Source organism: Numida meleagris, chromosome 20, assembly GCF_002078875.1.
Source record: "Numida meleagris isolate 19003 breed g44 Domestic line chromosome 20, NumMel1.0, whole genome shotgun sequence".
NCBI lineage: Eukaryota > Metazoa > Chordata > Aves > Galliformes > Numididae > Numida > Numida meleagris.
In genome coordinates, this window is record NC_034428.1 from 5,809,971 (window position 1) to 5,832,613 (window position 22,643).

Here is a 22,643-nt window from a genome sequence, read left to right on the forward strand (position 1 = left end):
AGGGAGTGGGCTGACAAAGGCGGGGACAAAGGCGGGGGGACCCCGCTCCCCGCGCGGCGGAGGGACCCTGCCGGTTGCAGCCGGGACCCCGAGGGGGAAGCGGGGACCGAACCGCGAGGCGACAGGCGGGCGCGGTCCTCCCGCCGCAAGGGGGCGCTACGCCCGTGGTGACGTCACACGCGTGCGCCGCTAGCGGCGCCGGGCAGCGGGCGGGAGCGGCGGAGCCGTGCGGGAGAACCGCGGAGCGGGGCCGGGTAAAGGCGGCGGTCGGGGGGGGCTCTCTCGAGGTCGTGGGAGGGCAGCGGTGTGCCCGGGGGGAAGGAGGCCGAGGGCAGCCCGGCCCGTGTCGGCGTAGCGCCGCCGGCGGGAGCCAGGGGCCGTCCCTCTGTGCCGAGCTCTGACAGGAGGCGGTGGCGGGGTGAGCTCGGCCCTGCCCCAGGTCACAGCGAGGGGACCAGAGAGGATGGCCTGACGTTGCACCAGGGGAGGTGCGGGGTGGGTGTTAGGAGGTTTGTTCTCAGCGGTGATGCGCCCAGGGAGGCGCTGGATGTGGCACTGAGGGACGTGGTCGGTGGGCACGGTGGGGTGGGTCGGGTCGGGCTGGGGGATCCTGGAGCTCTTTTCCAGCTTTAATGGTTCTAAGGTTTTACTTAACGAGAGGTAGAAGCTGTTACCTCCTTATTTTGTGAAGTAATTCTTCGGAGGTCTGACAACCACAGCTGGAGCAGCTTGGCAGTTGGTAACTAAGCAGCTGCTGGGAGTGCCCGGGGCTTGAGGCAGCTCCGTGCAAGGCATCCGTGTTCCTGACGGACCTGGAGGCATTGAGGACACGTTAGTGTTAGCCTGCATGCACGTGGCGAGTATGGAGAAAATAACGAAACACGTGAAAATCTGCAGTTAGCAATTCCGTACGTTGCAGCCTAAAACATGCACAAGATTCCGACCTGTTGGGATGCTGAGCTCCAGCTGCTTGATTTTTGGTACGTGAGGTTCCATTTGGCCACCAAATGTGCTGCCCTTGTCGCAAGTTGTCACCAATTCCTGCAGGACAAACTCCACGTTAGGTGAATTATATGGGTGTGCAGGGTTTGTAAAGAGACTTGGGCAGCCTGTGAGTGCGTGGGATGTGGAGTGTCAATGGGAAGTGTAAATCCTGCCCTGAATGAGAAGAGAAGCTCACCGTATGAGGTGTGAGACAGAACACAAAAAGATGCTGCCTTCATTTTTCGCACTGTTGGTGATTTTTGGTCACCTGGTGTTGGCTGTTGAGGCCGCTTGAATCTTTCACAGCACGCCCCTTGGGTTTGTGGTGGCCGTGTTGCTGTGCTTGTCACTGAGCTCAGCGGGCAGCTTTGTTGGCCTACGCTCAGTGGCTCTGGGGAGGTGAGCCACTCCCTGACTGTGTTAAGACCATAGGAGTCAGAGGATAAACATTCTTTTTGCGATGCCTTTCAGGTTCTGGGCAAGATGACCACACTCACACGACAGGACCTTAATTTTGGGCAAGGTAATGTGTTTGTGCTACACTGTGAACTGGTGTGCTTGCAGGATGCTCTAGCCCTAAACTTCCTGCGGCTAGGAAGGAGATGAGATGTGTGCTGCTGTCTTTAAAAATGTCCTATGAATACGGTATCGCTCTGCAGCCTTCTGCATCTTCTACTTCTCTTTTTCAGTCGTTGCAGACGTTCTTTCAGAATTTCTAGAAGTGGCCGTTCACCTTATCTTATACGTTAGAGAAGTTTACCCTATCGGGATCTTTCAGAAGAGGAAAAAATACAACGTACCTGTGCAGGTAGGAGAACTTCCTGAAGCTGAGAACGCAGCAGTACTCACAGCACGAGCAGATTGCGGGTGACAGTAGCAGAATGCTTCCCCAGCTGCGTGCAGGGATGTAACACAAAAGCATGCCCCCTAGGAAATAGAGATCTTGTCTTTAAATCTTCCTTCTTAGCGTTGTCCTGGTCGGCATCAGAACGCAGCTCTGACTGTTGGCTCTCTTTGCTGCAGATGTCCTGCCACCCGGAGCTCAATCAGTACATCCAGGACACGTTGCACTGCGTAAAGCCACTGCTCGAGAAGGTATGATCATACCAAGGACCTGTGCTGGGGAAATGTACTGCAAGTGCTTTAGATAGAAAATAAAAGAATGTGAATATTGCTCTCATCTCCAAATGTTTATTTACATACTTATCATATACAATATAATAGCTTATGAAGTTACTAACCAAAAATAAAAACATCCTTAATCCTTCCTTGCAGTTAAGGCATGCTGCTGAATATTGGCATTCAGATGCTTCTAATCCATAAACATGAGGATCAATCTCTCTGTATTTTCAGTAAGCTCATCCTACACATGAACTTAAATGTATTCAAAGGCAGAATGTTGAGCTGAAGCACCCATCTGGCAGGAGAACAGTTAGAGTGCTGTGCTGTAAGCCAGAAGGCAGAGGTGCTTTGAACTCAAGCTTTTGTGAGAGAAAACTGTGACCCATGACACGTTGCAAACCTTGCTGGCATCCCACATCCTGCATTCTCTTCTCTCTGCAGACATCGTACTACGTCTAGAGCCTGGAATTAGGTCAGTGTACATTGCAGTGGTACAAAGCTGCTGTATGTGGCCAATGGAATAAGCATATCTTAACTTCCCCCGTCACTGCCCATTACTGAGGGATGCAGTGACTCTGTGTTTCCTCCTTTGTTCCAGAGAAATACTGCTCAGTAGATTTAATCTCCCTATGAGAGAAGATATCAATTTAACATATACAGACATAGCTTTTTAAAAAGATTTTTTTCTGATCAGACAGGGCTCAAGGTTTGGATAACTGCTCGTGCTGCTCCACAGTGGATAAACATTCTCTACCAGAAGTGAAGCACCCTGGGGGCAGAAGACAGCTTGTTTTAAAGAAGGGCCTTCTCTAACTGCGTTTATTCTTCCAGAACGATGTGGAGAAAGTTGTAGTTGTAATCCTGGATAAAGAGCACCACCCAGTGGAGAGATTTGTCTTCGAAATCACCCAGCCACCGCTCCTTTCCATTAGGTAAGGATTCCATTCCTGTGCTTTCCCACAGTATCCAACTGTGTCCTTAGAGACATTCTGGAAGCTGCTCCAGGCCATGGTACTTTGCTGCGTCCCACTAACAACTGCTGTCTCAACAGTTCAGAGTCCTTGCTGTCCCACGTGGAGCAGTTACTGCGTGCCTTCATCCTGAAGATAAGTGTGTGTGATGCTGTGCTCGACAACAATCCCCCAGGTAAACGTGCCCAGTGACATGGATGTGTTCAATCTGAGATGATGACAGGCGGTGTCTGAGCCTCTTCTGGTTGTCCCCTGATCTGGAGCCTGCTCCTTCTCTTACAGGCTGCACCTTCACAGTTCTGGTTCACACACGAGAGGCTGCTACACGCAACATGGAGAAGATCCAGGTGATAAAGGTAAGTGGTACCTTTGGCTGCCTTTTCACAAGCAAGCTGCAGAGCAAAGAATGGAATTCAAGAGTTCTGGATTCAGTAAGGTTAAGGGGTGCTAGATTGCTAGCTCTTACATGATGCATTTCATGATTTTGCTTTGAATGTGGTCCGGTTTACACCGGTGAGGTGACTGAGCGCACCTACCACACGCCAGCTGCAGGCAGTAGCTGCTTTGATGCCTCAATTAGACTTCCTGCACAGTGCCATCCCCATCACTTAATGTACTCTAACTGCTGACCTAGCACTGAGAAAGCGAGCTCGCCTTCTGGGTCCTGCTCACCTCACTGGAAATAAAGCACCTTGTGTTCCTGCCCTAGGATTTCCCATGGATTCTTGCTGATGAACAAGATGTGCACATGCATGACCCCCGGCTTATTCCACTGAAAACGATGACATCCGATATCTTAAAGGTGAGCAGAGCATTCTGGCCCAAGAGGTGGCTGAAACTCCGTGTAGTGTGAAGGCTTCTCATGTTAAAACAGGAAACCTTGTTAATGAGGGAAGATACAAACTCCTTAGCCTGTTGCAGACTTTTCTCCATCTGGCTATTAAACAGAAACTGATACTTGTTTCTCTCCTCCAGATGCAGCTGTATGTAGAAGAACGAGCCCACAAAGGCACCTGATTTCAGCTCTTCCTTTTCTTCAAGCCTCATCCGATCTTCCAGTGGAGTAAGATCTTTCACAAACCATACCTTGATAGCCCAGTCTCTTCAGCTGGCCTTCTGGATGAATGTAGAGCAGCTGCTGCCTCTTTATTTCAAGTGCTCTTACCAGTGTATATAGAACTGACTTGGAATGTGGAGCCAGAGCCTGTTCCCATGTACACTCATGCGTGAGAGTGAGTAGAGGTCTCATTACAGTGCATCCCTGGGGGTAGGATACAGCTGACTGCGTTCAGCTCCTTGTACAAATCCAGTTCTTGCCTTAAACAGGACATCTCCATTGCACATTGGTAGTGCTAAACAGGGATCTGTTGTATGCTCTGCTAGAGCAATGGTCTTAGACCACGTGTGAGTGAGGCCTTACGTAGCATCTGTCCACTGTGACCGTCCCAAGTAGTCTTCAATAAATATCAAGTTTTACTCCAGTTGAAACAGGCTCAGTTCTGTCCAAACCAACTGTTCTTTAGCGAAGAAGCATTTTTATTTTGTGTGGAGGTTTGTATTTTATGGGGCACTTCTATCACCTTTCCACATCTGTAGGGCATGGCTGGGATCTGTCAATTCCCTTGAAGGGCTGTGCCACCTTGGTCTCCCCTTGCCACAGGGAAACCTTCACACGAGTGGTGTTAGAAGCACGGTGGAATGTGTCTGTGCAGCAAGGACAAGGGAAAACAGTTATCCTACCTCTGTCAAAGGAGATGGAAGAGGGTCTTAATGTCGGCCCTGTGCATACAGGGGTAGAAGAAATGGTTCACAGAACGTGAGCTAAGCTTGTTGGACAGATAATTTGGTAAAACAGCCAGCACAGCACCTCCTTGCTTTCTCCAAGTAAGAAGTGCAAGAACACCACGTATCCAAGTTGTTTGTGGCCTTAACGTTTTATATAAGGTATATAAACCAACTTCTTTGGTAGTATAATGGTAATATGGAAAAAGGCCAGCGCAATCCAAAGGCACTTATGTTGTGAGGTATCCACCTTAAGGGATTCTTTCCTCCTCTTTGTTCATTCCAACACTAATGGGCTGTATTTGGACAGGGAAGGCATATGCCACTTTGATCATGTGTACTTACAGAAACCAAGGAATTAAATCTCGGTAACACAGTACATATGGAAAAAAAAAAGACTGGAGGTTGCATAATGCTGTGTAAGGTCTGATGAGAAAGATACATCTTTATGTACATAATTAAACTGAAACAGAAAAAGACTGTACAAAACAAGTCTGTCTGTAGCAGACTCCTCAAGGCAAGGGTTGATAATCGGAACCTAAGATTTTAGCCTTCTTTTTCCTAAGTTGTATAAACAAGAAAGAGTTGCCAGTTAAGACTGCTATGTACTTGTGCTACAGCCAAAGACAATTCACTACAGACAGCTGTCATATTTAATGGCCCTAGTCTTCCTCCTGTGGAAGGGCACTAGTAATTGCCACTGCCATGGTGCAGGAGGACAGAGGAAGACAGAAGTCCTTCCAAAGGGCTGGGCCTGCAGAAGTTCTGCTGTGAACAAGGAGAGCTAGCTGCTTGTATTCCACTTCAGCTGTGCAAGACAAAGCCAGGACATTCACCCAGAGAGTACAGACAAATAAGTGCACCTGAGACCACCTGGTCACAGTCCTGAGGTAAAATAAAACACTTATATTGTGTCTTCATTTGCCTTCAGTGTCTGGGGCCCAATGGTGATGCTGCTGTTTGTCACCCTGATCCCGTACCATCCTGCCCAGTATTGGGTATCTTGGCCTCCGTGCTGAAACCAGATGTAACGAACTCCAGCTGGGTAATCGCTGAAGGTGTGGGAAATCTGTAGAGAAAGGAAATTCCGCTTATTTTGTCTAAATAAACCAACACTGACACTGAAGGTGGAACAATTACAGGTATAGAACCCCAGTCTCAGGAAAAGCTCATTCTAAAATATCTTCTAATAAAGGTGTGCATCACACCACTTTCTTTGCAGGAGGAAAAAAGGAACAATCCTATCATGTTTCACTTAGAGGGTTACAGGGCAGAAAGATAAACATAATGTTAAGCTTGATATTTGGCAGAGGTAACAATGTAGGAGGGAATCCACAGCCATTCAAACCAGTCAACACAAATGACTTAGGAAAAGTAATGCCTGCAATACTTACATCCACGCAGCAGTTTTAAAACAAAGCTTTCTGATCCAAGAAAAACAAGAACTGTGCTCCTGCAACTGAGTTACTCAGACAAAAGCTTAAGAACAGAAACTCTTGAAGAGGCCCAGTCAAAATAGCACGGGAGCCTGGGGGGGGGAGGGGGGAAATCTCACATACCTACAAACTGAACCTAGATCTTTCAAAGTTTCTTCAGCACTGTCAGCAGCAAGGACTGACTTACATTTTGTCACATGTTAGAGGAGGCTGAAGAGCAGAGAAAATAGGGCAATCTGGGACTTTAGACAAGATTCTTGCCACAACACTGATGTGAAACTGCCTCCTGGAGGGCTGCTGCTTACCTCTCTCCACTCTGCGTCACTCCACTGCTCTATGACCACTGGCTCAGGACAGAATTCATCCAGCACAAGGTAGTTTTCAGAAAGCAGCCTCACTCTAAGTTCATAGCGACAACCGCAGTCAAATCTGGCAGCGTACCTGGAGAGGGAAGGAGAAATCAAGGAGTGGGGTTGTACACACAGCATTCAGTTTTCCTCGCAGTTCAGAAGCAGTCTCCAACTGGAATTGAGGAATGTCACCCCCACAGCTATAGAGAAGTTCTAAAGTGTACAGCTATCCTTTTCTTCATGGCACAGCCACTGAATAAACCAGGATTTAGTCTATGCTTTACTCAAGAGCTACAGATCCCAAAGGATAAGGAATTAATTTTACAGCACAAAACGCTTCCGAGGCCCAGCTTACATCTAGGTCCTAACGCCAGAAATTCCAGTTTTCAGTGCTTACCAGTCCTTGACTACAATTTCAGGCCGTTTCTCATCCATCAACTCATTCCAGTACCCTTCCTTCTGCAGGGTTATAAGTTGAGACTTCAAGCATAGACTGCAACAGAAACAGAAACATTCAAAACAACTTCACAGAACACGTCTCTCAACATCAGCGCTTTCCCTACCAGCCTGACTCTCACTGAAAGCATCCAGACCTTGAGTGCCCACGAGGCTGACAGGGATGAGGGGTGCCTTTATCCAAAGCCAGAGCGGAAACAAACTGCTCAGCTTCAGCCCAGATAAAAGGAATCCAACCAACTGGGTCAAGAAGGGTTCCTACACACGCATAACAGATATTGGTTATGGAAAAGCAGTTAATCTTCCACTGCTGACAGCTTTCAGTGCAAGCTGTTTGCATGACAAACACCTCATGCTTCCAGAGGTTAAGACCTCTGCCCACCACAGCTGGTAGAAAGACAGAGAAATTTAGCACACAATGTGATTCACTAAATCTTTCAGCAACATATCGCTCTCTTTAGATTGAAGAGTAGTAAGAATTAAAATCTCCTTTTTTCCCCCTGCACACGGGCTAAGGTTTGGTGTCCTGTCTCACACCTTCTAACCACAGTGCTCTTGCAGACAGGAAGAAGGAAGCAGTTTTCTTCCACTTCCACAGTGCAGCTCTTACTCATATGAAGTGACAAAGTATTTGCGGGCTTCCGAGTCTGGCGGCTCTTTCCCCAGAGGCCCAGGCAGATCCTCAATATTCCACTTATCTCCTTTATTCTCATCAAGTTTCCAGTGCTTAAAGTTCTCTGAAAACAGATACCAAAGATCAGTGTTAGGACTTGAGTTTTCTACAGCACGTCTGCTTTCCTTAAAGAGTCAGCTACTGAAGAGTATTAAGAATACACCCCAGTGAATTTTCAGCTGTGTTTCTCCAGCAGTTAAGGGTGACCTTTACCACTATGTTGTCATTACTGTCAGCGTGGCTGCCAGCAGCTGTGACAGGCCTGGACGCAGTGCTGCAGGTGGGGACCCACGAGGGCTGAGCAGACAGGACCCATCCCCTCCCTGCCCGCTGCCACCCCTCTGCTGATGCAGCCCAGGATGCCGTCGGCCTGAAGCCAATTGCTGATGGTTCCACTGCCGTACGGCACCGTGCAAACCAGCAGCCACCATCCACAGCGCTGGGCCCGGTCACTCACAGGGATTTAACCCAAATGGCGTTAGGCAGCGCTTCCTCGTGGATCTGACTCAGCTCCGCAGCCCCACCAACGCCAAGGCGCTGGCTGGGCACATCCTGCCCGCTGGGAAACTCCCAAGGTCCTCTGCGATCACCAAACCAACCTTCAGCTCGGGGATTTTTGATCAAGTTCCTCTTCATCTTGCACAGCACGTAGAACACTTGCCAGTCGGCGACGCTCCTGTCCAAGCTCTGTGTGTAGAACCCCTCGCGCTGGCACTTGCGCTTCCACAGGGTGGTGAGGTCCACCACGTCTCGCCACTGGGTGCACACCGGCCTGCAGGCACGGAGCAGGTCGCGGGCGGGCAGCAGGGACAGCAGCTCCACCAGCACGTCCTCGGGCAGGTCGCTGATGGTGGCCATGGCCCCGCAGCACCGAGGGGAGACGGACGCTGCGCGGCGGAGGGTTTCCAGGCACCTGCAACACGGAGAGATCGGCACGGGCTGCGCGGTTCAAAACGAAGCCAAACGCTGGGCTGCACACGGGGGGTGGGGGTGGGGGTGGGCAGCGCTCCCCACGACCTCAGCCCCAGCCCCAGCCCCAGCCCCAGCCCCAGCCACGCTCCGGACGCGGATGTGAGGCCACACTTCGCTCTTGCGCAGCGGGCGGAGCGCGGGGCGGGGAGCAGCGGGGAGGGGTGGGGGCTGCGGGCATCGGGAGCTGCCCGGGGACGCACGGAGAAGCGCAGCGTCCGAGGTAGGAGCTGGCGGGACGGGTGCTGGGTTGGGGGGCACAGCCCTGGGAGAGGTTACCCGAGGAGTTCTGCTGAGGGTCGATCGCCTTTTGCCCTTTAAGATCGCAGTAGGGAGGAGATAAGGGGGGAATAAGGAATCCTCGTTGCTTCTCCATAAAAAGCAGGGGCTTGTAAGTGATATTTTCCCTCTGATGGCTGCGGTACACACAGAGGAGAGAACCCCATTCTGGGCTCAGGATGCTGCTTGCCTATTTCTTCCCTCCCCGCCCCACTTGGCCGTGCCGTATTTCTTCCAGCAGCACGCCACGATGCTGTACCCGCTTTGCTCCTGGGCTGATTCCCTCCCGCGGAGTTTGGCTCCGTGCAATTCACTGCGGTCTCAGCTTCCCCGCATCAGGACGCGGCTGTGACAGTAGCAGTGTCAGCGCGTCCCGCTGGCGGCACGGAGCTCTCCCCGCACCCGGCCCCAAAGCCCGGAGCGCTCGGTGCAGCGTTAATAGCACGCGCTGCCGATTTAACGGCGAAGGTTTATCAGCCCATAGGAAAAGGAAGACGAACTGAAAATAACGCAGGTGAGATTCTAAATGCTCAGACCCGTGCTTGACACGGCCTCGTGACTAAGGGGATTCCGTGCCAGCCCCGAGGGAAGGAAGGCCTGGCAACAGCCGGCCCCTGCGGGCGGCCTGAGCAGAAGAGGGACTGATTCTGCTCTGCTGGAGCACATCAGTTCTTAGCTTAATCATCATTTGTTTCAAGTTTGTTTCAATAGCTGATGCTTATCACTGCCAGCGTTCCCCAAAGAGGAACACTGCCTGACAGCAGAAATTTGTCTGGTCATGGATATGCCTCCTCTGCGGCCTTGGAACCGAGAAAGCATCAGTGCAAAATGGGAACAACATCATCCTTAGAGGACTCGAGACCAAACATAAGAGGAGCGCTCCCCAAATGACCACCAAGGGTCAGATAAGACCCCTGTACAGCCCAAACAAGTGCAGACCGACAGGAAAGCAGCCAAAAAGGGATGGAGCATCATGCTTGCGTAACCTGATGCGTATGTAGGCACTTATAACATTAATCTACTCATGTGCTTCAGGATAGTAACTTAGTAGGGGTCCGGAGGCCCTCAGGTCAGGAATGCCCCCCACATTATGCTGCACCTGCCTTGCAGATAAACAAATTTGTTTTCCCTTTTCTTCTAATGCATTTCACATCACTGGTAACAGGAGAGCCCGTGTCTGGTGGAACACACTGCAATACCACTTCTTTCCCCTTCTTTCTCAGAAAGCTCCATCCAGAGAGACCAAGGATGGAGTCCCTCCCTGAAGCAGTGCTGATCAGGATCCTGGCTTCCATACCTGCAGTGGATCTGGTGTTGGCGTGCCGCCTGGTCTGCTGCCAGTGGAAGAACCTGGTTGATGGAGCTGCTCTTTGGATCCTGAAGTGTCAGCAGGAAGGCCTCGCTGGAGCGGAGTCGGAGGAGAACGCAGAGAATTGGCAAATCTTCTACTTCTTGAGTAAGAGAAGAAGAAATCTCATCAAAAACCCATGTGGCGAAGGTGAGAGATGAGCATAACAAGGCCCAAGACTTCAGAAAAGGCACCTCCTTTTTTAAGGACTGATCTTGGTTGCCATCAGGTTGCATTTTCTTCTTGCCCCAGAGACAAATCACTTAATGCATGCTGTCCAATCACTCACTGGGCAAGAAGGCCTTCTATCAAAGCAGCCTTTGTGAAGGGCTTTCCATGACACTGGCTTTATGTGAGCCCCTGCAGGAATGTGAATCATGTTTTACAGAGCTGGACTGGTAGGTGGCACCCGGGCTTCCAGGTCACTTGTTGCCAAACCTTGACCTAAAAGATAAGCTTTCCCCTGCTCAGGAACTCATTTGCCCTTAGCTCAACAGGCATTTCATGCTTCCTTCCTTGCAGTTTGTTTGTGTCTTGCTTATTCCAGCCCACATTACTGATCTGTGCACGTTGCACCACTTGCTGTTATTTTACGATCTCTGAACTCTACTTGCCATCTGCAGGATGTTTAGCTGGAAGCAGCCTCATAACGCAAGCCTCATAACCCAAGTAGCAACAGATACATTTCACACCTCATAGACCAAAGCACAACACAGACCATCAACACAACGTTTTCGTTTTTCTTATTTAAAAGAAGTGATTTTTCTGCAAGCTCATCTCTCCGCCTAAGAGGAGAAAAACAATATAAGGCCCTGCTGCTTCTAGCTATAGAAGCATTTAGCTACGTACTGAAAGCTTTGAGAATATCACCAAGAAGAACAGAAAATGAGGGATTTAATATATACTAGTTATTTTCCAACAAAGAGAACGAAAGAAAGACAAAATATGAATAAAGGAATCAGCAGCTCTCCCCAGGTATTTCTATAATAAGACACAAAAGCACTGAGATGGAATACCTAAACCATTGCACTATTTTCTTAAGTAGACCCCCATACACATAGTCATTTCAGTGGGGAATGCTGATGTTTGTTACCATTCAATCAAACTGAAGTTGTGGGGTTTTTTTTTGCTAGACCTCTTCTTAAAACACCTGTGATCCACATAGAGTTAGCACTGTGTATGGCAACATGTCTGTCCCCAGCTGCAGAAGGATCCCTGTGGGAGGTGGCCGGGTTCTCCAGGCCCATGAGCTATGGCCAAGCATTCTCTCTTCTCTTCCATCTGCAGAAGACTTGCAGCACTGGGGAGAGGTAGAGAATGGAGGTGATGGCTGGAAAATTGAAGAGCTCCCTGGGGACTTTGGAAAAGAATTCCCTAGTGAAGAAGTCCATAAATACTTTGTTACATCTTATGAGTAAGGCTGCTTACTTCTCTTAATGAGGGGAGGGGATAATTTTGTTTCCTCGAGTCTCAGACAGGTTTTGGTATCCATTACCCTCTTGTGTTTCAGGTGGTGTCGAAAGTCTCAGGTCATAGATCTTAGAGCTGAAGGCTACTGGGAAGAGCTGATGGATACAACCCAGCCAAAAGTTGTGGTGAAAGACTGGTAAGTAGCAAGGATGCCCTACAAGTCCAGCAGAAAGTCTAGAGAGAGCAGGGATGGCATATACCTGCACCAGGCATTGGAGCTCCAGCTCTCACCTCACTGCATCGCCTTTGGTGTCATTCTAGATGTGGGACAGGGCTTGATCTTGGCACAGAGAGCCACTGGTAGTCCCCACAAGCTTCACGCTGTTGGTGCATGTGGCAGCCATCTAAAGACCAGGTTCTTTTGGTGAATGAGGGCAGGGAGTGGGTTGGAGTAAGAAATGTTCATACAGGCGAGGCTGCTGCTTGGGTCTCCCTGCAGGTACGCAGGACGCAGCGACGCTGGCTGCCTCTACGAGCTCTGTGTGAAGCTGCTCTCCGAGAACGAGGACGTGCTGGCCGAGTACAAGAGTGAGACTATTGCCATCCCACAGGACAATGATGCTAGCTGGACTGAGGTGAGTGACAGCTGTGGTTTCAAGCAGGTGGCACTCAACCTGCATGAACCAGGAATGTTTTCAAGCAGACAGAAGCAGGAGAGGTTATCCTGGAGGAAGAGAAGGCTCTGTTCATGGGCTGTGATTGAGCACAGGGATTATACGACAAGTCTTACATAAAACTTGGAAGCTTGCTGAGCCATCACTACAAGTCTGTGGGAGCTGAAAGAGAGACCCCTCTGGAAGGATTTAATGGCTTCTGAACAGACTGGGGTCAAAGCTCCTTCCACTAGCTTCTTTCTCACTGTAACTGTCCTCATTGCTACCCAAGCTGGTGGATGTAGATGGGGCAGGTGGAGTTGAAGGCCCAGTGCATGAAAGGAGTTGGTTCATGGTAGCTTGACACCAACAACTCTTTTGTCTCTCTCAACCTCTAGCACTCCTACACCTTTTCTGACTACGGTCCTGGGGTCCGCTTTGTCCGCTTTGAGCACGGTGGCCAGGACACGCTGTTCTGGAAAGGATGGTATGGTGTACGTGTTACCAACAGCAGCGTGACAGTGGAACCGTAGTCAAGCTGAACCGGGGCCTGCTTGCCAGAGCTGACTTCCCTCAGGCCATCCCATGAGCTTTGGATGGTTTCTGCATGGTGCTGCTTCTGGGCTGTAGAGCATATGGCTCAGGTATGAATGTGCTTGCCAGAGGCCACCATCCATCTCTCCTTAAGGGTACTGTGCAAAGAATAGGAACAGCCTTATGAAACCACCTTACGCTCAGTCTCACCCTTTGCACTGATATTCTCTGTCACATGAGATCACCTCGCTCCGGAGATCTATCACCCCAGCCTCCAACTCCCTGCCCCCAGCCCCAGGTGCCATTACCTGCCTTACACGAGCGTGGCTGCTAAGTGGTGCTCTGGATCTCCATTTTAATTTTGGGTGATGATAATGCCAAGCGATGGGGATTGGATCTGTTTGTCCTACAGCATTCTCAACGTCCACTTGGAGGAGGAAGTGGTGAGAGCTGAATTCACTGTGGTATCATTGTGGTCATGGGTTGATGGTTGGACTTGATGATCTTAGAGGTCTTCTCCAACCTTAACGAGTCTACGATTCTCCACGGGGCTTTGTTTGGCTCCTAAAAAGCAGCTGAGGATAATTGCTGGGAGAGAGAGAAAGACTTAGGGAAACAGAAGCATACCGAGGAAGGGGCTCAGGAGCAAAAATAGTGTGTCTACCCCTTCCTGGCCTCTGCATGCTTCATGTAAATCTAGTACTGCTCTTTGCAGGCAGGAGATTCATGCAATATTCTTCACACAGAAACCTGTCATTACCTCCATTTGATCTCAGTTCCTCCTGCCCACTAACAATGTCTGCAGAAAGTACACGTCTGCCTTCCCTCCAGATGCTTACCAAGACAGCACTTTGTACATACGCCCACTAGTGCCTCTCGCTGTCACTCAGGGCTGCTGAGCAGAGATATCTAAGCTTACCTGAGCCAAGCCTGTCCCCAGCTGCCTCGGGCACAGCCTTCCAAACCACAGCCGAGCCAGAGTCTGGGCGAACATAATAAAAGGAGTTGTATGTGGATCTTTGCTTGTGTGCCGAGTATGATTTCTTGTGCTTAAGTGTGCTTTTCTCTCTCCAGTGGAGAGCAGCAGCCAGCAGAGTTGTACTTAAAAGGTAGTGGGAGTTCATGCAAGGCATGGAGAAGGGCCAGGAAGGCTCCTACAACACCCAGCTCTGACCCACACCCTCCAGGTATCTGCGAGCACAGCTCTGCTGTGAGCTCAGCTGTTGTTCTGGTCCAGGAGAGACTAGAACCAGCTCAGCTCTTTCCATTAACTTGCAGGCAGTCACACAATGACACAGTGTAGCTTTATTCAGCACAGTGTTTAGTGCAGCTCACCCCATTTCTAAGCTAATATTCAACTCACTGCCAGAGCCCTGCCCCAAGGCCCTGGCATGTCCCTGAGAATCAGAGCAGCAAGGGGATCAATATACCAGGTCTGGATGCAATTGTTAAATTCAATCTTTCCTAAGCCATCGTGTTACAGTCAGCATAAAGCCCAGGATTAAGCTTTCAGATACTGTGTCCCTTGTAAATACAGGGTAGGGCCACAGTGCCCACTTTAGGCTTATGTAGGCTGAACTACTCAACGCACACAGCTCCCTCACAAGAAATGCAGCTGTCACAAGCTGTCCTTCCCCTGATGTTTGCACTGTTGGAGGCAGCCTGGCTGTCCTGACCTTCCCACTCAGTTTCAAGAGATGCTTCCCAAGACACTCAATGTCTTGCAGTTTCATCAAAGAAAGCAGCTCTGCTGCAGAGTCTCTGCAGAGCTGCCACTGACCTCAGGGGAGCGTTGTCTCCTTGCACTCAGTGCTAGAGTTGCAAGGCAAGCGAGGAAAGTGGGTGCCTGCATACTTGGAAAATAATCTCACTTGCTTGATCCATTGCAAATGTTTTGCTCCCAATGCCCTTTGCATTTTGTTCAAACACCAGAAGTGTGAATGCACTGAAATCTGCACTGCATTCATCCATCCTGCTCAGCTCCTGTCCAAGACTGAACAGGGCACAAGAGCTTAACACAAGCTCACACATCACAGACTTCATGGGAATTAAGACCATGCAGTTTCATAAGAATAAAGAAAGTAAGTGCAACTGTGACAAAACAGCTTAGATGTATTAATGCTTCCTGCCACTAAAGGGCTCTATCACATGTAGCTTCAGTGACCAAAGGAAGGTTTCTGATGCTTTCTGTTGTGCCAACAACAGCTACTACACAGTAGCTTTTGGGAACACTGATGAACAACGCAGACATGCAGCATACCATACAAACACAAAGGTATCTGTACAGAAATAATTAACAGAAGATCTCCTCAGCAAAGTATTTAGAAAGCTGAAGACGAAAAGAAAGAAAAATACACAGAAACATCTCTCTCCACTCCTGAACACAGGAACCAGAGCTCAGAGCTTTTGGCAGCCAAGGTGAATGAACACACCTCCAACCCTGGCTGCTTTAGTGTTCAGAGGCATGAAGAGCAGCCCCAGTCACAGCCCTGCACACAGGCCTTCCTGCTGTCAACATCTGACATCCTGGCTAGCCTACTGCACCTTGTCTGTAATTTTCTATCCCACAAAGCCCACCGCAGCCGGTCCTGGCTGTAAATACCATTATACTTAAAAATGGTGGTTATTTTGTTCTTCCAAAATAGCTTCTGCAGTTGGTGTCTGGCAGAGGAACAGAACAGAGCAAGACAGGGTCCTGGCAAGGAAGCACTAACATACATCTCTTGTCAAGTCTAACTGAATTTTTCTATAAGAAGCATCTATTATTACCCACCTGGGGAGGTTGTGGACAGATGGAGGAGTATGCTCCCCTACCAGGCATTCAAAACTGTTTGAAGATGAGGGGAGGAGGAGAAAAACAACTCCCTGTTGCTTGCAGCCCAGCTGTTCTAGCCAGTTTAAGAGGGAGGACAGTTTAGGACATTGATTCCCCATAAATCAAATACTTTGTAGAGACTGGGAATGGCCCTTCCTGAAAGCCAGGATAGCAGAGCACAAAGCTTTTGGCCTGAAGCTGCGACAGAGATGAGCACAATCCCGAATGGGCTGGGAAGCCAGCGGCCTTGCGTTTAGCCCACAGCACTGTCAGGAGCAGAGATCCTCCAAATAACCAGAAAGCACTGAGCTGGTGAACAGACATCCCCACGGCTCACATCTCCTCCTGCAGCCCAGACACAGCCATAGGACAAGAGCGAACAGCCTCAACTTGCACCAGGGGAGGTTCAGGTTCAATGTTAGAGAAAAACTTCTGCCCACGGAGGTGGTGGAGTCACCACTACAGGAGGCATGTAGGTGTGGTACTTCAGAACATGGCTTAGTGGGCAATATAGGCAGCAGGTGGACAGTTGGACTGGACGAGCTTAGAGGTCTTTTCCAATCTTAATGATTCCATGATTCCCACTCCTTCCTTGCTGTCTCCCAACATGCAGGTACCTTGGGGAGCAAGAGGTGAGCAGTTCCTCCTTCCATCCAGCTGGTTTGTTCCCATGTCCTTGGGGCACTGCCCAGCCTGCTCAGTGTCCCTAACTGTTAGGGAAAAAAGGGCCTCATGATGCTTTCCCACTGGGAAGGTGTGAATTAGAGAGAGAACATCCATAATGAGTTCAACTGGGAAAAGCCTCATGGTAGCTGGAAAGCATCACTGCTGCATGCAACAGCTGCACAAGAGCTGAGCTCTGGGCACAGCAGCCTGGAAGGAAAATGTATTCAGATAAACCAAAACAGTGTAGAGAAGGTATATGGCTAAGGTTGCTGTGCAAGGAGGGGGTGCCACAGGAACATAAAGCCAGATAGAGCCAAGCAAGCACAAGCAGAGCCATGTTGACAGCAGAGGGCACTCGGGCTGCAGGCAGCGAGCTGGGAACCAGCCAGACCTCAGGTGCTGCTGGCTGCTGCTTTGCAAGCAGGAGAGATTCAGAGTAACTGCAAGTGTTTGGCTCCGTGTTATACTCGGGGACCCATTTCTGATCACTACACTGCACCTCTTCTCACCTCAGCAGCAGAATGAGCTGCAGGACTGTCTGCATCCCCATCTACACTGCACCCAGGCACTTTGCTACCTTCCTTGCACGCAAAGTTCAACAGCTCTCCCCAAGAAGATGGAAGTCCCAGCTGTATTACATGTGACCTTGGCTAACCTCCCTTGCAGGCACTTAGAGCAACTCATCTGGAGCTGCTACCAGTGCAAACCCATTAACCGCAGTGTAATCAGCATTCCCAGAAGGACAGAGAAGCCACAGTAAAGTTGTAAGTGTGCTCACTGGACCGATGGATCGTGGGGAACGCATCTCTTGCCAGTCTGTTCTTGCCAGACAGACCTCTTTTACAATAAGGGTAGTGAACCATCCCTGCAGACAGCCAAGGTCAGGCTGGAGGGGCTCTGAGCACTGATGAAGCTGTGGGTGTCCCTGCTCATTGCAGGGGGTTGGACCAGGTGACCTTTGAAGGTCCCTTCCAACACAAATGATTCCGTGGCTCTGGCTAATGGAATGGGTTTACAAGCACTCAGGTGTACGCACTGAAATGCACGCACAGGGGTAGGCAAACACACAGGCAGATGCACATCCACAGCCATGCAGAACTCCAGAACCCACCAATCTGGCCTCTCCGTGCTGCCAGGAACAGGATGTCCTCAGACAGTGACCACCACTCAGACAGGGACCTGGCACAACCTCTCACCTGATGTTTAACCGATCTCTGACCTCAAGGACCGCACTTCCTTCTGGCTTCCCATAGCTCTCCTCTAGGCATACACCACGGGTTGCTGTTGCATAAGATTTAGGAGACAAGAGCTAAAAGCATCAGCCCTGAGCCCACCGCCCTGCAGAAAGCAGCTCGTGTTCCTAAGCATGAAGCTGTCTCTCTGAGGAAGGGGGATGATATCAGAGCTCTGCTACTTGCAATCCTTCCAAAAGGTCCTGGAGTCAAGTGGAGCCGTTTCCACCTCGCCACACACCGTGCAGCTCCTTCCGTTAATATTGACACACGAAGCATTGCAAAACGAAGCAGATAAAATCCTGATCCAGATACGAGTAACGACTTTGCATTTTTTTTGTAAATTAAACCTAATCTTGTGTTGACTCTGCTATACAAGGAGAAATAATGAAGCAGATTAAGACGAGATCTTGTTCACTCTTGCTGAACAAAAGCCAATTAATTGCCAGCAGGATTATTGTGAAGTCTCTCACGCCTTACACAAATACAATCAGATACAGTCTAGGTGCTGCCAGGGCAGCCCTGCTTATTGGAGCGATAACTCTGCCTGGACAGAGGAATAGTGCAAACACTCAGTTAAACCACGCAGGGTCCTGCCATGCTGCTTTCCCCAGTGTCTCTTGCCAACTTGTAAAGGAGGGAGATGCATTAAAAAGAAACAGCCACAAATGGCCCTCCCACACACAAACCTACAACACGCAGCCTTGCCTACTCCAAGGCCCCCCCCTTATCTGTACATCACTTGGACAGAATCATCTAGTCCTTTCCCAGAGCTTTTCAGCTACAATAGCTTCCTGCTTTCTGCAAATCCTTTCTTAGGCTTTTAGTGCATCAAGTTGTTTCATTTCCATTAGCCAAGCCAAATTCTCTCAGCTGTTTGACTGGTACATGGCAGAGCCTCCTTCCACCTATCCATCTGCCATGACAACAAGCAGGGAGATCATTCCTGCCTGCTCCCATCTGGCTCGTTCCCGATATGAAACTAATCTGGAGATGTGGCACTGAAGGACATGGGTTAGTGGGCATTCTGGGGATGGGTTGATGGCTGGACTAGGTGAACTTGGAGATCTATTCCAGCCTTAATGGTCCTATGATTCTATGAGCAGAGATTAGCAGGGAGCTGGAACTGGATGATCTTTGAGGTCCCTTCCAACCCAAGCCATTCTTTGATCACAAAAACAGCTGGCAGGGAGGAGCAAATCCTAGTTCTAGTTGGGACAAGGTGGGTAGGAGCAGAAACCCAATCCAGAGTGACCGTAAAAGGAGGAAAGACAGCATCCAACTCGGAGCTCAGCTGACAGCTGCCCTTCCCTGCCAGCCCATGGCAACAGGGAGGAGTTCCCCCCATCCTGCCAGGGAGGGAACCCGTAACAACAAGAAATAAAAGCCATGGAGTGAATTTGTGGATGATTTACTTGGAGAAAATACTTCTTAATTTCATACCGGGTTAAAAAAAAAATAAAATTAAACTCTGTCAAAGCCTGCAGCGATGGCATTGACAGACAAAAATGACTTACAGAAAAAAAATGCACAGGGAAAGCGATTTTCTTTGCCTGCATTGCCAGGGGAATTAAATCTTGTTTTTTTCCCCGTCACCACCAAGTGGAATAATCCAATATATTAAAGCTAATGTGCTTCTTGTATTTATTGCTGTGTATTTGACCTAACAGAGTTTTATTTCTACATTAAGAATAAAACCATTCTGGAAGGCAAGCTGCAAAGCTCTAGATCAATTACTACCTTCTCCAACAGCTGAAAAATGAGTTATTTCTTGTAAAAGGAAAAAAGCAGAAAATAATAATAAAAATAAAAAACCTCCTTTCCCTTGTGCAATGAGTTCTGCACTGCAGATCTGGTGGAGTTAGGTAATATTGAGTTTGGTTTCTAAGTAACAATAAAAAATAAATAAATACATGAGGCAGCAGCAAGCCCGTGGTGTGTGCTCCATCCTGTGCAGTGCAGAGCTGCAAAGCCACCCCTCAGTGAGGACCAGGGCTCTGCAGCACGTGCAGCTCCAGCCCAGCGCTTGCCCTAAGGGACCACGTCCAACTCAAGCATGTCCAGCAGTAAAAGGATGCGTAATAACCGTACAAAGCAGCTCTTGTTGGTAAACAAACAAAAACTGCAGGCACCAAGCCAGGAAACAGCGCTGAAGTGTGAGAATACCAGGTGGAAGCTGACAGTGGGAGGGGGAATGCCACTCAACGAAACCACAGCAATAAATATGAAAGCACTCCTCCTAGCACGCGGGTTTTCCTCAAGCTCTCATTTACACCAGGCCCAGGGCGCTGCGCTGTCTGGGAGGAGCTCAGAGCAGCAAAATCATAGAGTCATTAAATTGGAAAAGACTTCTGAGATCATCCAGTCCAACCCAACTCACCCCACCGTGCCCACTGCCCGCGTCCCTCAGTGCCACATCTCCACACTGGACACCTCCAGGGATGGTGACCCCACCACCTCCCTGGGCAGCCTGTGCCAGCACATCACCACTCTTTCTGAGAGCAAATCTTCCCTAATATCCAACCTGAACCTCCCCTGGCACAACTTGAGGCCATTCCCTCTCAATCCTATCACTCTCATAGAACTAACTATGAATTCTTATATATGCATAAGTTTGAGTTAAATGTAACTTCAACCTTCAGCTCAAGTGCAATCACTAAATCTGAGCAAACAGCTTTCTAACAGCTCCTTGGAAGGTTTTTCTGTTTGTTTGCTTTGCTTGCTTCTGGCTTTTTTTTTTTTTTTTTTTTTTTGAAGCCTCAAATAACTGCTTCGAACATTCAGCCCTAACTCTCGCTTGGGAATTTTTTTTAAATTATTGATCAGGACAAGAGCTCTCCCTTCATGCATACTCCATCTAATCCTTTCATTTACTGTGCTTTTTGCCTGCATGCAAAATGAATGACATTTCATTTCCGAGCTCCATCAGCGTCAAGTCTACTTCCCTCAGTCACAGCACCCTGTTGAGTCAGATGGAAACTCATACAAGGGGGTAGTTACACCCAGCAGTCTGAAAAACAGTCAGTAAGTGCCCCAGGACATCTGGAGGGTGTAGTGCTGAATAATTAGCACCCCTAAACCAAGAGTTGTTGCCTGGCCGCAACAACCTGCTCTCAATTTTCTCCCTTACCTGTTACACTCATTGGCAATGCTACCACCTTCCCCTGCACATACATGAGCAGCATCTGCCTTCAGAGACCTTTTGAACTGCCTGAATAATTTAATCACACCTATTTTCCTCTCTCCCCACACTGCAGACTGGCCAGGCAGCTGACCTGCATCTCCAGAGATCATTAGAGCTAACTAAAATGCAGAAGTGCTGCTGTTTTCCTAATGACTTGCATACTACAACCCCAGCCAAGTTTTTCTAGGCCGTTTGCAAATCCTTTTCTTTACTTTCTTCTTTCGTAAACCTAATGAGCTTGGATAGGACAAGGTGGGAATAGCAGAAGCAGCAGCGATTCCTGTCTGGATGAACTTCTGCTCCTTTTCTTTGGGCTGTGACTTTATACATAGAATCACTATGGTTGGAAAAGACCTCTAAGATCATCACGTCCAACCATCAGTGGATGATTACCATGCCCACTCATAGAACCGTAGGATTTTTAAAGCTGCAAAAGACCTCTAAGATCAGAACATCCAACCTTCAATCCATGGCCAGCATGCCAACTCACAGAACCATCAAAGTTGGGAAAAACCTCTAAGATCAAGTCCAGCCATCAACTCGTGACCAACATCCTCAGTCATAGAATCATTAAGGTTGGTGAAGACCTCTAAGATCACCAAGTCCAACCACTGAGCCATCCCCACCGTGCCCACTCAGCCATGTCCTGCCTCACTTAATGCCTCTGGCTTTTCAAAAGTCTTCAGTGGGCTTTCCTGGGAACTAGAGTCCTGCTGAGCTTACATTGTACAAAGAGGCAGGCAGGCCTTGGTCAGCCAGAGCACACCAGCAGAATCCCATACGAAGACCCACAAGCGTTCTCTCTGCCCACAGTGTCCCAGAGAGAGCTAGCCTCCCCCCGAGTCTTACCTTCAGCTCTGCTCATCACTCCCACAGCCCAGCAGATTCCCACAGAAGCTTGTCTTCATCAACATGCACAGCAGCAGTTGCCTAGCTCATCCGCAGGTAGCAAGGAGTCTGACGCTGGCCTCAGATATCACATTGCCTAATTAACTACTTGACATTATCACAGTCCCTCCTAGGAACAGACCCGGAGACATTACCCTACATGTATCTGGAAATCACTAGATAAGGGTGAATAGTGCCTCTGGAAAACAGTGAGAGCCCCATGAAAACAATCACCAGGGCTTGTAATGTCTGTGTTTGTACGAGGGGCTAGGGCTGAGGAAAAAAACAAACTCCAGCGAGAAGAGAACCCAGTGTGCATCCTGGCATCTACAGGCATGCATGTGAATCAGAGAATCATTAAGGTTGGAAAAGACCACTAAGATCATCTAGTCCAACTGCCAAACCAAGAATGCCATCATCTGTGAGACTGCAGGTAGAGATATGTCACTGATCCATTCACCCCAGGACAAACAAACAGGATGTGCTGGCACAGACTAGCCTCCATCAGAGACACCGTGATGCAAAGGCAAAGAATGTGACCCATACTCTGTCTGGTGAACAAGAAATGACACTGCTGCAGAACAAATCCACAGCCTTGACCAAGAGAATTCAATGGTATTAACACCACTAGCCTCAGTGCTTAGAGAACAGGTCACCTCGAGAGGCCCAGTCCCAGGCCATCAAGCTGAGCCTCCTGTTCTTCTGCTGGACTCCTTTCCAGTTTCTTTACACTGTCTATCTTAGGAATTAATTCAAACAGCTTCGTTATAAAGAATAAATAACAGAAGCATATGGCAAAGGACTCCTCAATGATCCAAGGGGAGAAACTTCTGCTCCTTAGGAGATCCCAGGAAAAAAAGGTGTACTGCTTCTAAAGAAATCATTGAATAA

At 49.1% G+C, this 22,643-nt stretch overlaps 4 protein-coding genes across 7 annotated transcripts in view; 2 read left to right on the forward strand and 2 right to left on the reverse strand.

Moving 5' to 3' along the window:
- Nucleotides 1-807, reverse strand: part of DRAXIN (dorsal inhibitory axon guidance protein) — a 13,649-nt gene extending 12,842 nt beyond the window's left edge. Inside the window, exon 1 of the mRNA XM_021374677.1 lies at nucleotides 675-807. The gene's annotated coding sequence lies outside the window, so the exon portion shown is untranslated. The remainder of the gene's footprint in view (nucleotides 1-674) is intronic.
- Nucleotides 154-4,565, forward strand: MAD2L2 (mitotic arrest deficient 2 like 2). 2 transcript variants are annotated; one of them, XM_021374679.1, is made up of 9 exons: nucleotides 154-254; nucleotides 1,456-1,507; nucleotides 1,674-1,792; nucleotides 2,008-2,079; nucleotides 2,938-3,038; nucleotides 3,158-3,252; nucleotides 3,360-3,433; nucleotides 3,787-3,879; nucleotides 4,053-4,565. In XM_021374679.1, exons 2-9 carry the CDS (start codon nucleotides 1,468-1,470, stop codon nucleotides 4,092-4,094), a joined length of 636 nt encoding a protein of 211 aa, XP_021230354.1. In that variant the 5' UTR covers nucleotides 154-254; nucleotides 1,456-1,467; the 3' UTR covers nucleotides 4,095-4,565. The 2 variants fall into 2 exon arrangements, with proteins under 2 accessions (XP_021230354.1, XP_021230353.1); XM_021374678.1 differs by lacking the exon at nucleotides 154-254 and adding an exon at nucleotides 274-980.
- The window catches only part of LOC110387001 (F-box only protein 6-like), a 54,850-nt gene continuing 37,479 nt past the window's right edge, over nucleotides 5,273-22,643 (reverse strand). For 2 of the 3 annotated variants that reach the window (XM_021374674.1, XM_021374673.1), the window contains 6 exons: nucleotides 10,320-10,473; nucleotides 8,374-8,687; nucleotides 7,712-7,838; nucleotides 7,043-7,138; nucleotides 6,601-6,736; nucleotides 5,273-5,928 (listed from right to left, as the gene is read on the reverse strand). In XM_021374674.1, the coding sequence (XP_021230349.1) occupies nucleotides 5,764-5,928; nucleotides 6,601-6,736; nucleotides 7,043-7,138; nucleotides 7,712-7,838; nucleotides 8,374-8,632 (783 nt within the window). In that variant the 5' untranslated portion in view covers nucleotides 8,633-8,687; nucleotides 10,320-10,473 and the 3' untranslated portion in view covers nucleotides 5,273-5,763. Of the gene's footprint in view, nucleotides 5,929-6,600; nucleotides 6,737-7,042; nucleotides 7,139-7,711; nucleotides 7,839-8,373; nucleotides 8,688-9,281; nucleotides 9,514-10,319; nucleotides 10,474-22,643 lie in introns of those variants that run through there. The other variant, XM_021374675.1, reaches the window with a different exon arrangement.
- On the forward strand, nucleotides 10,424-12,825 carry LOC110387004 (F-box only protein 2-like). Its single transcript, XM_021374680.1, has 3 exons — nucleotides 10,424-10,520; nucleotides 11,881-11,976; nucleotides 12,280-12,825. Exons 1-3 carry the CDS (start codon nucleotides 10,510-10,512, stop codon nucleotides 12,572-12,574), a joined length of 402 nt encoding a protein of 133 aa, XP_021230355.1. The 5' UTR covers nucleotides 10,424-10,509; the 3' UTR covers nucleotides 12,575-12,825.